Consider the following 17,894-nt stretch of genomic DNA (forward strand, 5'->3'; position numbering starts at 1 on the left):
GCTCCCTTTGGGGAGGAATGTCTGACGGCCACTGGCGTTGGTCCGGACGTTGCCTCGCCCAAGGTACCGCAGGAGTAGGGGGGGACGTTTTCGGACGGAAGGTGTTGCGCCCCAAGGCATGCACTTCCATTCCCTGTAACTCCTGCACTCCTCGTTCTGCGCTCTCTCGGGACAATACTATTTGAATGGCCTGTTGAAATGTCAATGTTGGCTCAGCTGACAACTTTCTCTGGGTGGCCGCATTGTTAATACCGCAAACCAAACGGTCGCGTAACATTTCTGACAAGGTCTCACCATAGTCACAGTACTCCGCAATCCTGAGTAGCCGGGATAGAAAATCGGCAAGGGGTTCTCCTGGGGTCCTCTCAGCGGTATTAAACCGGTAACGCTGGACTATCGTGGACGGGGTTGGGTTAAAATGTATATTCACGCTATATTCACAAGTTCATCAAACGTTTTGGTGTCCGGCGCAGCTGGGTACATAAGGCTCCTAATCACCCCAAACGTATGCGGCCCGCAGGCGGTGAGCAATATGACCACCTGGCGCTCGTTTTCAGTGATGTTGTTTGCCCGGAAATAGTAACGCATCCGTTGCGTGTACTGGTTCCAGCTTTCCAGCGCAGCATCAAAAACATCCAAACGTCCGTACAGAGGCATGGTGTAATAGAAAACAACTTCCAACCTGTATCCAACAAAAATCCAGGGAGGTGGCTTCAGCAGTGTAGACAGCTATTCACTTTAACCCTCGTCGCCAGTTTGGTGAGGGCCACGAAGAATCCAGCACGAGTTTTAAGGATACAAAGTAATAACATTTATTTACAATAACAAAAATATAACAGCAGCAGCAACTTCCCTTGCTGCACATTCCTTCCTGCTGGTTCCTGAACTGGCCAGCTTTATTTATACTAGGAGTTTACTAATGGTTTCTCTGCCCCCTTTATTGGGGAAGCTCATACTCCCACAGGATTGTGGGATTGTCATTAGTCCCCCGCCAATGGTAAGTAGGCAGGTTATAACAAGAAGGTCTTTCCCACAGCCCACCAAATCGACTCAACATCTCTCCTTAAATATCCTTTTCATCTACGATTCCATTGTCCTCAGCACCTCTTTGAACTGAAATTCTCGAAATCTTTCATGTTCCTCCTATTGCCCTCATTATTGGAATCAAATAACATTTTATGATTTTCCCTTTGTTCAGATCCCAGAAGAAACCAACTATTTCCTATTTGTAAGACTGTGAGGAAATGTTACTCTCCCACAGGAGTGATGATCGCACTGACCCAACGGTATCTTTAACCACATTAGCAACAGAGAAATAGCTTTACAGTTAACAGTTACAACAGGTCTTAAGTAAAATAAGAAACCAGCACTTACTTCCTAATATTCCAATTAACGAAACCAATCTATGTTAATTACCACTCATGAATAAAGTTAGCATCCAGGTTTCACTTGCTTTTCTTCTGGAGAGAGAACCTTTCAGAATCAAAGTGAAACACCTCTGTTCAGTTTGGGTTCTAGGACCTACTGACTTTTCACACAGACCTGGCTCCTCCCAGTAAACTACATCAGCCACACCCAAAGCATAAGGCATTCTTTTGCCTCTTGTTACAGATAGAACATAGAACGATACAGCGCAGTACAGGCCCTTCGGCCCACGATGTTGCACCGAAACAAAAGCCATCTAACCTACACTATGCCATTATCATCCATATGTTTATCCAATAAACTTTTAAATGCCCTCAATGTTGGCGAGTTCACTACTGTAGCAGGTAGGGCATTCCACGGCCTCACTACTCTTTGCGTAAAGAACCTACCTCTGACCTCTGTCCTATATCTATTACCCCTCAGTTTAAAGCTATGTCCCCTCGTGCCAGCCATATCCATCCGCGGGAGAAGGCTCTCACTGTCCACCCTATCTGTCCCTTCTTCTTACAGATGTCCCTTGACTTGTTTAGCCAGGACCAAACACAATACCCCTCAGATATTATCTACACCCCAGGGGTTCGACAAAGAATCTCCAACCTTGTATTCAGAAGCAGTGTAAATTTGACCTTCAGAAGCTGAGGAAGTTTAAACCATCAGCAGTAAGTTTCTTTCACAGAGATGCTATCCACTGGACCCTGGGCAGCCATTGAGGTTTTGAATCTCTCAGTTCTTCATGGAGGGCGTTCGGAGGGAGAGGATCCACAAGGCAGTGCAGCAAACGTGGCCATCCCAATGAATGATCTCTTGGAGGTTGAGGTTTTAGAGAATGATTTATCTTTGCAGTTGGTGGATTCACCTAATGGTGTCTCTGCTGGCTTTTTGAAAGAATCAGCTGGGCTTTTAGTGGCTAAGCAACATTCAGATCTTCGTTCCACTGAATGTACCAATGCGTTGCCGACTTAATCGCCTGTTGTCCATGAAGAGTCTTCCACAGAAAATGCCTTGCCTGAATCCAGGTCAGAGTCCATGGAGGATCACACTGCTGAAAAGCTGGTACCTTGCCAGGGTGCAAGCCTCAGTTTAAAGCTGTCATAACGCCAGGGCTTCAGGTCGGCACAGATACTATGGCGGCATCTTTAGCGCTTCTGAAGCTGCAGAATTGTGTGCAGTAACCTTGTCTCCATGTTAACTGCAGCAAATCCATCTCATTGTCTTGTCTCCTTATTCTCAGCAATTCTTCCCGTTGCCCAGAATGGAGCAACCTGCAACAGGGAGGAATGTGGCTCTCTTACCATTGCTGCTCTGACGTAGACAGTCCTCCCAAAATATCACTGGAAATCCGATCTCCTTTTTGTGACAGTCTTACAGGAAAATTGTTGCTCTTTCCTCCGCGGTCTAAGTTGATTGAAATCTCAGGTCTTCAATGCCTTTTCAGTCTTGGATACATAGAAACATTGAAGATAGGAGCTGGAGAAGGCCATTCGGCCCTTTGAGCCTGCTCTGCCATTTGTCACCATCAGCAGTGGAGGATAAGCTGTGATGGTCTTTCCTGCAGTTGAAGATCATTCTTCTTCTGAAGTTTCTTCCCAGAGTCCTTCAAGGAAGCAACAAGTTCCTCCAACTGCCCTGAGTTTGTCTCTTCCAGTCCCAGAGTGTCTGAAGGTCTATTTTCTTCAATCTTCTCTTATGGATTCTGTCTTTCCTTGAAAAGATTTAGTTGTCCTTGCAGTTCAGTCATTGTGAAACACGCACATTGCTTCCGGCGATGCTGACCGAGCGATGCTGACCCGGCGATGCTGACCGAGCGATGCTGACCCAGCGACGCTGACCCGGCGATGCTGACCCGGCGACGCTGACCCAGACCCGGCGATGCTGACCCGGCGACGCTGACCCAGACCCGGCGATGCTGACCCGGCGACGCTGACCCAGACCCGGCGATGCTGACCCGGCGACGCTGACCCAGACCCGGCGATGCTGACCCGGCGACGCTGACCCAGACCCGGCGACGCTGACCCAGACCCGGCGATGCTGACCCGGTGACGCTGACCCAGACCCGGCGATGCTGACCCGGCGACGCTGACCCAGACCCGGCGATGCTGACCCGGTGACGCTGACCCAGACCCGGCGATGCTGAGCCGGCGACGCTGACCCAGACCCGGCGATGCTGACCCGGCGACGCTGACCCAGACCCGGCGATGCTGACCCGGCGACGCTGACCCAGACCCGGCGATGCTGACCCGGTGACGCTGACCCAGACCCGGCGATGCTGAGCCGGCGACGCTGACCCAGACCCGGCGATGCTGAGCCGGCGACGCTGACCCAGACCCGGCGATGCTGACCCGGCGACGCTGACCCAGACCCGGCGATGCTGACCCGGCGACGCTGACCCAGACCCGGCGATGCTGACCCGGCGACGCTGACCCAGACCCGGCGATGCTGACCCGGCGACGCTGACCCAGACCCGGCGATGCTGACCCGGCGACGCTGACCCAGACCCGGCGACGCTGACCCAGACCCGGCGATGCTGACCCGGTGATGCTGACCCAGACCCGGCGATGCTGACCCGGTGACGCTGACCCAGACCCGGCGATGCTGACCCGGTGACGCTGACCCAGACCCGGCGATGCTGACCCGGTGACGCTGACCCAGACCCGGCGATGCTGACCCGGTGACGCTGACCCAGACCCGGCGATGCTGACCCGGCGACGCTGACCCAGTACTGCTCGGTCCTGCAGATGATGTTCTGCCAGATGCAGAAGAAAGTTCTCATTTCTCCAAGATGTCAGTTGAAGGAGATTGAAAGACTCCGGACTGTGTCTTGGGGAGGGGGCGTGTTGCAGTTGGCTGGAAGCTGTAATTGTAAAAAGGGACTTCGGGAAATGCAATGGGGATAAAGACATAGTTTCATGATGTTAAAAATAGGATCGTAGAGAGAGAGAGAGAGAATGAATATGAATGGTTCCATTAGTCAGAGCATTGAAGGCTTAGGGTGGTCTTACAGAGGTCTCAAAAATAATGAGGGAAATAGATAAGGTAGATAGTCACCATCTTTTCCCAAAGGTAGGGGAGTCTAAAACTAGAGGGCACAGGTTTAGGTGAGAGAGGAGAGATACCAAAGGGTCCAGAGGGACAATGTTTTCACAGAGGGTGGTGAGTCTGGAGCGAGCTGCCAGAGGCAGTGGTGGCGGCGGATACAATTTTGTCTTTTGAACAGCATTTAGACAGTTATATGGGAAAGTCGGGTATAGAGGGATATGGGCCAAATAAGGGCAATTAGGACCATCTCAGTGGTAGAAACTGGGCGGCGTGGACAAGTTGGGCGGAAGGGCCTGTTTCCCTGCTCTAAACTTCTCTGACTCTGTGACTGACAGGTGCCAGTAATACAGAATAATGCTGTACCTACTCTGTAACTGCAGCAACGTACCTACTCTGTAACCTGCAGCAACATACCTACTCTGTAACCTGCAGCAACATCCCTACTCTGTAACTGCAGCAACGTACCTACTCTGTAACCTGCAGCAACATACCTACTCTATAACCTGCAGCGACATACCTACTCTGTAACTGCAGCAACATACCTACTCTGTAACCTGCAGCAACATACCTACTCTGTAACCTGCAGCAACATACCTACTCTGTAACCTGCAGCAACATACCTACTCTGTAACCTGCAGCAACATACCTACTCTATAACCTGCAGCGACATACCTACTCTGTAACCTGCAGCAACATACCTACTCTGTAACCTGCAGCAACATCCCTACTCTGTAACCTGCAGCAACATACCTACTCTGTATCCAGCAGTAACATACCTACTCTGTAACCTGCAGCAACATCCCTACTCTGTAACCTGCAGCAACATCCCTACTCTGTAACTGCAGCAACGTACCTACTCTGTATCCAGCAGCAACATACCTACTCTGTAACCTGCAGTAACATACCTACTCTGTAACCTGCAGCAACATCCCTACTCTGTAACCTGCAGCAACATCCCTACTCTGTAACTGCAGCAACGTACCTACTCTGTAACCTGCAGCAACATCCCTACCCTGTAACCTGCAGCAACATCCCTACTCTGTAACTGCAGCAACGTACCTACTCTGTATCCTGCAGTAACATACCTACTCTGTAACCTGCACTAACATACCTACTCTGTAACCAGCAGCAACATACCTACTCTGTATCCAGCAGCAACATACCTACTCTGTAACCTGCAGCAACATACCTACTCTGTAACCTGCAGCAACATACCTTCTCTGTAACCTGCAGCAACATACCTACTCTGTATCCAGCAGCAACATACCTACTCTGTAACCTGCAGTAACATACCTACTCTGTAACCAGCAGCACCATACCTACTCTGTAACCTGCAGCAACATACCTACCCTGTAACCTGCAGCAACATACCTACTCTGTAACCAGCAGCAACATACCTACTCTGTATCCAGCAGCAACATACCTACTCTGTAACCTGCAGCAACGTACCTACTCTGTAACCTGCAGTAACATACCTACTCTGTAACCTGCAGCAACATCCCTACTCTGTAACCTGCAGCAACATCCCTACTCTGTAACCTGCAGCAACATCCCTACTCTGTAACCTGCAGTAACATACCTACTCTGTAACCTGCAGCAACATACCTACTCTGTAACCAGCAGCAACATACCTACTCTGTAACCTGCAGTAACATACCTACTCTGTAACCTGCAGCAACATACCTATTCTGTAACCAACAGCAACATACCTACTCTGTAACCAGCAGTAACATACCTACTCTGGAACCTGCAGCAACATCCCTACTCTGTAACCAGAAGCAATATACCTACTCTGTAACCAGCAGCAACATGCCTACTCTGTAACCTGCAGAAACATACCTACTCTGTAACCAGCAGCAACATACCTACTCTGTAACCTGCAGCAACATGCCTACTCTGTAACCTGCAGCAACATACCTACTCTGTAACCAGCAGTAACATACCTACTCTGTAACCAGCAGCAACATACCTACTCTGTAACTGCAGCAACATACCTACTCTGTAACCAGCATCAACATACCTACTCTGTAACCTGCAGCAACATACCTACTCTGTAACTGCAGCAACATACCTACTCTGTAACCAGCATCAACATACCTACTCTGTAACCTGCAGCAACATACCTACTCTGTAACCAGCAGTAACATACCTACTCTGTAACCAGCAGCAACATACCTACTCTGTAACTGCAGCAACATACCTACTCTGTAACCAGCATCAACATACCTACTCTGTAACCTGCAGCAACATACCTACTCTGTAACTGCAGCAACATACCTACTCTGTAACCAGCATCAACATACCTACCCTGTAACCTGCAGCAACATACCTACTCTGTAACCAGCAGTAACATACCTACTCTGTAACCTGCAGTAACATACCTACTCTGTAACCTGCAGCAACGTACCTACTCTGTAACCAGCAGCAACATACCTACTCTGTAACCAGCAGCAACATACCTACTCTGTAACCTGCAGCAACATCCCTACTCTGTAACCTGCAGCAACATACCTACTCTGTAACCTGCAGCAACATACCTACTCTGTAACCAGCAGCACCATACCTACTCTGTAACCTGCAGCAACATACCTACTCTGTAACCTGCAGTAACATACCTACTCTGTAACCTGCAGTAACATACCTACTCTGTAACCAGCAGCACCATACCTACTCTGTAACCTGCAGCAACATACCTACTCTGTAACTCTGCAGTAACATACCTACTCTGTAACCAGCAGCACCATACCTACTCTGTAACCTGCAGCAACATACCTACTCTGTAACTCTGCAGTAACATACCTACTCTGTAACCTGCAGCAACATACCTACTCTGTAACCAGCAGCAAGATACCTACTCTGTAACCTGCAGCAACATACCTACTCTGTAACCTGCAGCAACATACCTACTCTGTAACCTGCAGCACCATACCTACTCTGTAACCTGCAGTAACATACCTACTCTGTAACTCTGCAGTAACATACCTACTCTGTAACCAGCAGCACCATACCTACTCTGTAACCTGCAGTAACATACCTACTCTGTAACTCTGCAGTAACATACCTACTCTGTAACCAGCAGCACCATACCTACTCTGTAACCTGCAGTAACATACCTACTCTGTAACCAGCAGCACCATACCTACTCTGTAACCTGCAGTAACATACCTACTCTGTAACTCTGCAGTAACATACCTACTCTGTAACCTGCAGCAACATACCTACTCTGTAACCAGCAGCAACATACCTACTCTGTAACCAGCAGCAACATACCTACTCTGTAACCTGCAGCAACATCCCTACTCTGTAACCTGCAGCAACATACCTACTCTGTAACCAGCAGCAACATACCTACTCTGTAACCAGCAGCACCATACCTACTCTGTAACCTGCAGCAACATACCTACTCTGTAACCAGCAGCAAGATACCTACTCTGTAACCTGCAGCAAGATACCTACTCTGTAACCTGCAGCAACATACCTACTCTGTAACCTGCAGTAACATACCTACTCTGTAACCTGCAGTAACATACCTACTCTGTAACCTGCAGCAACATACCTACTCTGTAACCTGCAGCAACATACCTACTCTGTAACCAGCATCAACATACCTACTCTGTAACCTGCAGCAACATACCTACTCTGTAACCAGCAGTAACATACCTACTCTGTAACCTGCAGTAACATACCTACTCTGTAACCTGCAGCAACATACCTACTCTGTAACCAGCAGCAACATACCTACTCTGTAACCAGCAGCAACATACCTACTCTGGAACCTGCAGCAACATCCCTACTCTGTAACCTGCAGCAACATACCTACTCTGTAACCAGCAGCAACATACCTACTCTGTAACCAGCAGCACCATACCTACTCTGTAACTCTGCAGTAACATACCTACTCTGTAACCTGCAGCAACATACCTACTCTGTAACCAGCAGCAAGATACCTACTCTGTAACCTGCAGCAAGATACCTACTCTGTAACCTGCAGCAACATACCTACTCTGTAACCTGCAGCGACATACCTACTCTGTAACCAGCAGTAACATACCTACTCTGTAACCAGCAGCAACATACCTACTCTGTAACCTGCAGTAACATACCTACTCTGTAACCTGCAGCAACATACCTACTCTGTAACCTGCAGCAAAATACCTACTCTGTAACCTGCAGCAACATACCTACTCTGTAACCAGCAGCAAGATACCTACTCTGTAACCTGCAGCAAGATACCTACTCTGTAACCTGCAGCAACATACCTACTCTATAACCTGCAGCGACATACCTACTCTGTAACCAGCAGTAACATACCTACTCTGTAACCAGCAGCAACATACCTACTCTGTAACCTGCAGTAACATACCTACTCTGGAACCAGCAGCAACATGCCTACTCTGTAACCTGCAGTAACATACCTACTCTGTAACCTGAAGCAACATACCTACTCTGTAACCTGCAGCAACATACCTACTCTGTAACCAGCATCAACATACCTACTCTGTAACCTGCAGCAACATACCTAATCTGTAACCACCATCAACATACCTACTCTGTAACCTGCAGCAAGATACCTACTCTATAACCTGCAGCGACATACCTACTCTGCAACCAGCAGTAACATACCTACTCTGTAACCTGCAGCAACATACCTACTCTGTAACCTGCAGCAACATACCTACTCTGTATCCAGCAGTAACATACCTACTCTATAACCTGCAGCGACATACCTACTCTGCAACCAGCAGTAACATACCTACTCTGTAACCTGCAGCAACATACCTACTCTGTATCCAGCAGTAACATACCTACTCTGTAACCTGCAGCAAGATACCTACTCTGTAACCTGCAGCAACATACCTACTCTATAACCTGCAGCGACATACCTACTCTGCAACCAGCAGCACCATACCTACTCTGTAACCAGCAGCAACATACCTACTCTGTAACCAGCAGCAACATACCTACTCTGTAACCTGCAGCAACATACCTACTCTGTAACCAGCAGCAACATACCTACTCTGTAACCTGCAGTAACATACCTACTCTGTAACCAGCAGCAACATGCCTACTCTGTAACCTGCAGTAACATACCTACTCTGTAACCAGCATCAACATACCTACTCTGTAACCTGCAGCAATATACCTACTCTGTAACCAGCAGCAACATACCTACTCTGTAACCAGCAGCAACATACCTACTCTGTAACCTGCAGTAACATACCTACTCTGTAACCTGCAGTAACATACCTACTCTGTAACCTGAAGCAACATACCTACTCTGTAACCTGCAGCAACATACCTACTCTGTAACCAGCATCAACATACCTACTCTGTAACCTGCAGCAATATACCTACTCTGTAACCAGCAGCAACATACCTACTCTGTAACCTGCAGCAACATACCTACTCTGTAACCTGCAGTAACATACCTACTCTGTAACCTGCAGCAACATACCTACTCTGTAACCTGCAGTAACATACCTACTCTGTAACCTGAAGCAACATACCTACTCTGTAACCTGCAGCAACATACCTACTCTGTAACCTGCACTAACATACCTACTCTGTAACCTGCAGCAATATACCTACTCTGTAACCTGCAGCAACATACCTACTCTGTAACCTGCAGTAACATACCTACTCTGTAACCTGAAGCAACATACCTACTCTGTAACCTGCAGCAACATACCTACTCTGTAACCTGCAGCAACATACCTACTCTGTAACCTGCACTAACATACCTACTCTGTAACCTGCAGCAATATACCTACTCTGTAACCTGCAGCAACATACCTACTCTGTAACCAGCATCAACATACCTACTCTGTAACCTGCAGCAATATACCTACTCTGTAACCTGCAGCAATATACCTACTCTGTAACCTGCAGTAACATACCTACTCTGTAACCTGCAGCAACATACCTACTCTGTAACCTGCAGCAACATACCTACTCTGTAACCAGCATCAACATACCTACTCTGTAACCTGCAGCAATATACCTACTCTGTAACCAGCAGCAACATACCTACTCTGTAACCTGCAGCAACATACCTACTCTGTAACCTGCAGCAACATACCTACTCTGTAACCTGCAGTAACATACCTACTCTGTAACCTGAAGCAACATACCTACTCTGTAACCTGCAGCAACATACCTACTCTGTAACCTGCACTAACATACCTACTCTGTAACCTGCAGCAACATACCTACTCTGTAACCTGCAGTAACATACCTACTCTGTAACCTGAAGCAACATACCTACCCTGTAACCTGCAGCAACATACCTACTCTGTAACCTGCACTAACATACCTACTCTGTAACCTGCAGTAACATACCTACTCTGTAACCTGCAGCAACATACCTACTCTGTAACCTGCACTAACATACCTACTCTGTAACCTGCAGTAACATACCTACTCTGTAACCTGTTTCGATGTAGGACGAATAAGGAAGTGTGAAGCAGATACCAGAGTGGGTCATCAGCCTAAAAAACAAGTCCCAGGCTGCAAATTCAAGACAGAAAGAGTCAATGTGAGGACAGTGAGGAGGGACAGGCTCGGCTGTTTGGTGTCTAACGGAAGTTGCTCTTTCTGTCTTTCCCAGGCCATTTCCTTCGGAAGAAACTGCAGTTGATGAGGATGTTTATCGGAGTCTGGAGGAACTCGCAGAGTGAGTCTCAGCATTCATCTCATCGACACTTTTACTCAGGCAATCTATTTCTCCTATATCCCATGTTCCCAACAACACGTCCAATCTAATCCCATTTAACCCCACACCACAATACATTTCAGGGTGTGGTGTTAAGTGGGGTTAGATTGGACGGGTCGTTGAATCACACAGAGGTGTAAAGGATTTAATCTTTTGAAATAGTCCTGATATGGAAAATATGGAAAAAGGGAGCTGGGTCTAGGGTTGGAACCTCAACTGTGAATTGAACACTCAATCATCCCGTACCCCAGTGAGAGTCAGTGTGTGTGGGACCCGTACCCCAGTGAGAGTTAGTGTGTGGGACCCGTACCCCAGTGAGAGTCAGTGTGTGTGGGACCCGTACCCCAGTGAGAGTTAGTGTGTGGGACCCGTACCCCAGTGAAAGTCAGTGTGTGGGACCCGTACCCCAGTGAAAGTCAGTGTGTGGGACCCGTACCCCAGTGAGAGTCAGTGTGTGTGGGACCCGTACCCCAGTGAGAGTCAGTGTGTGCGGGACCTGTACCCCAGTGAGAGTCAGTGTGTGTGGGGCCCGTACCCCAGTGAGAGTCAGTGTGTGTGGGACCCGTACCCCAGTGAGAGTCAATGTGTGTGGGACCCGTACCCCAGTGAGAGTCAGTGTGTGTGGGACCCGTACCCCAGTGAGAGTCAGTGTGTGTGGGACCCGTACCCCAGTGAGAGTCAATGTGTGTGGGACCCGTACCCCAGTGAGAGTCAGTGTGTGTGGGACCCATACCCCAGTGAGAGTCAGTGTGTGGGACCCGTACCCCAGTGAGAGTCAATGTGTGTGGAACCTGTACCCCAGTGAGAGTCAGTGTGAGTGGGACCCGTACCTCAGCGAGAGTCAGTGTGTGTGGGACCCGTACCCCTGTGAGAGACAGTATGTGTGGGACCCGTACCCCAGTGAGAGTCAATGTGTGTGGAACCCGTACCCCAGTGAGAGTCAGTGCGTGTGGGACCCGTACCCCAGTGAGAGTCAGTGTGTGTGGGGCCCGTACCCCAGTGAGAGTCAGTGTGTGTGGTACCCGCACCCCAGTGAGAGTCAGTGTGTGTGGGACCCGTACCCCAGTGAGAGTCAGTGTGTGTGGGACCCGTACCTCAGTGAGAGTCAGTGTGTGGGACCCGTACCCCACTGAGAGTCAGTGTGTGTGGGACCCGTGGCCCAGCGAGAGTCAGTGTGTGTGGGACCCTTGGCCTAGCGAGAGTCAGTGTGTGTGGGACCCGTATCCCAGTGAGAGTCAGTGTGTGTGGGACCCGTACCCCAGTGAGAGTCAGTGTGTGTGGGACCCGTACCCCAGTGAGAGTCAGTGTGTGTGGGACCCGTACCGCAGTGAGAGTCAGTGTGTGTGGGACCCGTACCCCAGTGAGAGTCAGTGTGTGTGGGACCCGTACCCCAGTGAGAGTCAGTGTGTGTGGGACCCGTACCCCAGTGAGAGTCAGTGTGTGTGGGACTCGTACCCCAGTGAGAGTCAGTGTGTGTGGGACCCGTACCCCAGTGAGAGTCAGTGTGTGCGGTACCCGTACCCCAGTGAGAGTCAGTGTGTGTGGGACCCGTACCCCAGTGAGAGTAAGTGTGTGTGGGACCCGTACCCCAGTGAGAGTCAGTGTGTGTGGGACCCGTACCCCAGTGAGAGTCAATGTGTGTGGGACCCGTACCCCAGTGAGAGTCAGTGTGTGTGTGGGACCCGTACCCCAGTGAGAGTCAGTGTGTGTGTGGGACCCGTCCCCCAGTGAGAGTCAGTGTGTGTGCGACCCGTACCCCAGTGAGAGTCAATGTGTGTGGGACCCGCACCCCAGTGAGAGTCAGTGTGTGTGGGACCCATACCCCAGTGAGAGTCAGTGTGTGTGGGACCCGTACCCCAGTGAGAGTCAGTGTGTGGGACCCGTACCCCAGTGAGAGTCAGTGTGTGTGGAACCCGTACCCCAGTGAGAGTCAGTGTGTGTGTGGGACCCGTCCCCCAGTGAGAGTCAGTGTGTGTGAGACCCGTACCCCAGTGAGAGTCAATGTGTGTGGGACCCGTACCCCAGTGAGAGTCAGTGTGTGTGGGACCCATACCCCAGTGAGAGTCAGTGTGTGTGGGACCCGTACCCCAGTGAGAGTCAGTGTGTGGGACCCGTACCCCAGTGAGAGTCAGTGTGTGTGGAACCCGTACCCCAGTGAGAGTCAGTGTGTGTGGAACCCGTACCCCAGTGAGAGTCAGTGTGTGTGGGACCCGTATCCCAGTGAGAGTCAGTGTGTGTGGAACCCGTACCCCAGTGAGAGTCAGTGTGTGTGGGACCCGTATCCCAGTGAGAGTCAGTGTGTGTGGGACCCGTACCCCAGTGAGAGTCAGTGTGTGTGAGACCCGTACCCCAGTGAGAGTCAGTGTGTGTGGGACCCGTACCCCAGTGAGAGTCAGTGTGTGTGGAACCCGTACCCCAGTGAGAGTGAGTGTGTGTGGGACCCGTACCCCAGTGAGAGTCAGTGAGTGTGGAACCCGTACCCCAGTGAGAGTCAGTGTGTGTGGGACTCGTACCCCAGTGAAAGTCAGTGTGTGTGGAACCCGTACCCCAGTGAGAGTGAGTGTGTGTGGGACCCGTACCCCAGTGAGAGTCAGTGTGTGTGGGACCCGTACCCCAGTGAGAGTCAGTGTGTGTGGGACTCGTACCCCAGTGAGAGTCAGTGTGTGTGGGACCCGTACCCCAGTGAGAGTCAGTGTGTGTGGGACCCGTACCCCAGTGAGAGTCAGTGTGTGTGGGACCCGTACCCCTGTGAGAGTCAGTGTGTGCGGTACCCGTACCCCAGTGAGAGTCAGTGTGTGTGGGACCCGTACCCCAGTGAGAGTAAGTGTGTGTGGGACCCGTACCCCAGTGAGAGTCAGTGTGTGTGGGACCCGTACCCCAGTGAGAGTCAATGTGTGTGGGACCCGTACCCCAGTGAGAGTCAGTGTGTGTGTGGGACCCGTACCCCAGTGAGAGTCAGTGTGTGTGTGGGACCCGTCCCCCAGTGAGAGTCAGTGTGTGTGCGACCCGTACCCCAGTGAGAGTCAATGTGTGTGGGACCCGCACCCCAGTGAGAGTCAGTGTGTGTGGGACCCATACCCCAGTGAGAGTCAGTGTGTGTGGGACCCGTACCCCAGTGAGAGTCAGTGTGTGGGACCCGTACCCCAGTGAGAGTCAGTGTGTGTGGAACCCGTACCCCAGTGAGAGTCAGTGTGTGTGTGGGACCCGTCCCCCAGTGAGAGTCAGTGTGTGTGAGACCCGTACCCCAGTGAGAGTCAATGTGTGTGGGACCCGTACCCCAGTGAGAGTCAGTGTGTGTGGGACCCATACCCCAGTGAGAGTCAGTGTGTGTGGGACCCGTACCCCAGTGAGAGTCAGTGTGTGGGACCCGTACCCCAGTGAGAGTCAGTGTGTGTGGAACCCGTACCCCAGTGAGAGTCAGTGTGTGTGGAACCCGTACCCCAGTGAGAGTCAGTGTGTGTGGGACTCGTACCCCAGTGAGAGTCAGTGTGTGTGGAACCCGTACCCCAGTGAGAGTGAGTGTGTGTGGGCCCCGTACCCCAGTGAGAGTCAGTGAGTGTGGAACCCGTACACCAGTGAGAGTCAGTGTGTGTGGGACCCGTACCCCAGTGAGAGTCAATGTGTGTGGGGCCCGTACCCCAGTGAGAGTCAATGTGTGTGGGACCCGTACCCCAGTGAGAGTCAGTAAGTGTGGGACCCGTACCCCAGTGAGAGTCAGTGTGTGTGGGACCCGTTCCCCAGTGAGAGTCAGTGTGTGTGGGACCCGTACCCCAGTGAGAGTCAGTGTGTGTGGGACCCGTACCCCAGTGAGAGTAAGTGTGTGTGGGACCCGTACCCCAGTGAGAGTCAGTGTGTGTGGGACCCGTACCCCAGTGAGAGCCAATGTGTGTGGGACCCGTACCCCAGTGAGAGTCAGTGTGTGTGTGGGACCCGTACCCCAGTGAGAGTCAGTGTGTGTGTGGGACCCGTACCCCAGTGAGAGTCAGTGTGTGTGAGACCCGTACCCCAGTGAGAGTCAATGTGTGTGGGACCCGTACCCCAGTGAGAGTCAGTGTGTGTGGGACCCATACCCCAGTGAGAGTCATTGTGTGTGGGACCCGTACCCCAGTGAGAGTCAGTGTGTGGGACCCGTACCCAGGTGAGAGTCAGTGTGTGTGGAACCCGTACCCCAGTGAGAGTCAGTGTATGTGGGACCCGTACCCCAGCGAGAGTCAGTGTGTGTGGGACCCGTACCCCTGTGAGAGTCAGTGTGTGTGGGACCGTACCCCAGTGAGAGTCAGTGTGTGGGACCCGTACCCCAGTGAGAGTCAGTGTGTGTGGGACCCGTACCCCAGTGAGAGTCAGTGTGTGTGGAACCCGTATCCCAGTGAGAGTCAGTGTGTGTGGAACCCGTACCCCAGTGAGAGTCAGTGTGTGTGGGACCCGTTTCCCAGTGAGAGTCAGTGTGTGTGGGACCCGTACCCCAGTGAGAGTCAGTGTGTGTGGGACCCGTACCCCAGTGAGAGTCAGTGTGTGTGGGACCCGTACCCCAGTGAGAGTCCGTGTGTGTGGGACCCGTACCCCAGTGAGAGTCAGTGTGTGTGGGACCCATACCCCTGTGAGAGTCAGTGTGTGTGGGATCCGTACCCCAGTGAGAGTCAGTGTGTGTGGGACCCGTACCCCAGTGAGAGTCAGTGTGTGTGGGACCCGTACCCCAGTGAGAGTCAGTGTGTGTGAGACCCGTACCCCAGTGAGAGTCAGTGTGTGTGGGACCCGTACCCCAGTGAGAGTCCGTGTGTGTGGGACCCGTACCCCAGTGTGAGTCAGTGTGTGTGAGACCCGTCCCCAGTGAGAGTCAATGTGTGTGGGACCCGTACCCCAGTGAGAGTCAGTGTGTGTGGGACCCGTACCCCAGTGAGAGTCAGTGTGTGTGGGACCCGTACCCCAGTGAGAGTCAGTGTGTGTGGGACCCGTACCCCAGTGAGAGTCAGTGTGTGTGGGACCCGTACCCCAGTGAGAGTCAGTGTGTGTGAGACCCGTACCCCAGTGAGAGTCAGTGTCTGTGGGACCCATACCCCAGTGAGAGTCAGTGTGTGTGGGACCCGTACCCCAGTGAGAGTCAGTGTGTGTGGGACCCGTACCCCAGTGAGAGTCAGTGTGCGTGGGACCCGTACCCCAGTGAGAGGCAGTGTGTGTGGGACCCGTACCCCAGTGAGAGTCCGTGTGTGTGGGACCCGTACCCCAGTGAGAGTCAGTGTGTGTGGGACCCGTACCCCAGTGTGAGTCAGTGTGTGTGGAACCCGTACCCCAGTGAGAGTCAGTGTGTGTGGGACCCGTACCCCAGTGAGAGTCAGTGTGTGTGGGACCCGTACCCCAGTGAGAGTCAGTGTGTGTGGGACCCGTACCCCAGTGAGAGTCAGTGAGTGTGGGACCCGTACCCCAGTGAGAGTCAGTGTGTGTGGAACCCGTACCCCAGTGAGAGACAGTGTGTGTGGGATCTGTGACCTTTACCATCTGGAAGGAGAAGAGCAGCAGATAGCTAGAAACCCCATCATCTGGAGGTTCCCCTCCGAGTCACTCACTATTGTGACTTGGAAATATATCGGCCATTATTCACTGTCGCTGGGTCAAAATCCCGGAACTCCCTCCCTAACAGCACATTGGGTGTACCTACACCACACAGACTTCTGTGGTTGCAGAAGGCAGCTCACCCCCACCTTCTGACGGGCAACTAGTGATGGGCAATAAATACTGGGCCTGCCAGCGAGACCCACATCGCACAAAAGGTCACCCCTTACCCTGCCGCTGTGTGCGACATTCCCCAGTCACCTCGCTGTGACCCAGAGGGACTTTTATAGAAATCCTTAATGGGAGTGAGTCGATAAACCGGGGCCAATTCACCATTCTCAGGGCAGGAAGGATCAGTGTGCAGGGATCAGGTTTGGGACAAATGAAAGGAGGTATTATGGAAATGGGATCCCTGCCTGGACCAGGAGGTGAGGAATGAGATGGATTCTCTTAGACTAATGATCTCGGTTGAATTTATGTTCACTGCTCCATGTGACTGTTCCCTGGGATTCCTCACACTCGCTAAAGGAAAATCACAGTCACCACACATTCCAAACCTGTCACGGCAAGGAGATTCTGTTGAGGTTTAGTCATGTTCTAATATAGGAAACGCACAGCAAGATGCCACAGACACTAATATAATAATCAGCAGATAAACTGTCCATGTGTGAAGCTAATTTAGATTAAATTTTGACACCAGGGTGAATTTCCTGCTCTTCTAAAAATGTGTCACAGCTTATCCACCCATACAGGCAAATGTGGCCTTGGCTTTCCGATTCAGCACAGAGACGACACCTCAGACAATGCGGCACTCCCTCAGTACTGACCCCCTGACAGTGCGGCACTCCCTCAGTACTGACCCTCTGACAGTGCAGCACTCCCTCAGTACTGACCCTCTGACAGTGCGGCACTCCCTCAGTACTGACCCCCTGACAGTGCGGCACTCCCTCAGTACTGACCCTCTGACAGTGCAGCACTCCCTCAGTACTGACCCTCTGACAGTGCAGCACTCCCTCAGTACTGACCCTCTGACAGTGCGGCACTCCCTCAGTACTGACCCTCTGACAGTGCGGCACTCCCTCAGTACTGACCCTCTGACAGTGCGGCGCTCCCTCAGTACTGACCCTCTGATAGTGCGGCACTCCCTCAGCACTGACCCTCTGACAGTGCGGCG

General features: G+C 51.6%; 1 protein-coding gene across 1 annotated transcript in view; it reads left to right on the forward strand.

Moving 5' to 3' along the window:
- The window catches only part of LOC140398876 (guanine nucleotide exchange factor VAV2-like), a 400,989-nt gene that overhangs the window by 198,217 nt on the left and 184,878 nt on the right, over nt 1-17,894 (forward strand). The window contains 1 exon segment of the mRNA XM_072487820.1: nt 11,069-11,134. Within this exon segment, the coding sequence (XP_072343921.1) occupies nt 11,069-11,134 (66 nt within the window).

Source organism: Scyliorhinus torazame, chromosome 22 (assembly GCF_047496885.1).
Source record: "Scyliorhinus torazame isolate Kashiwa2021f chromosome 22, sScyTor2.1, whole genome shotgun sequence".
Taxonomy (NCBI): Eukaryota; Metazoa; Chordata; class Chondrichthyes; order Carcharhiniformes; family Scyliorhinidae; genus Scyliorhinus; species Scyliorhinus torazame.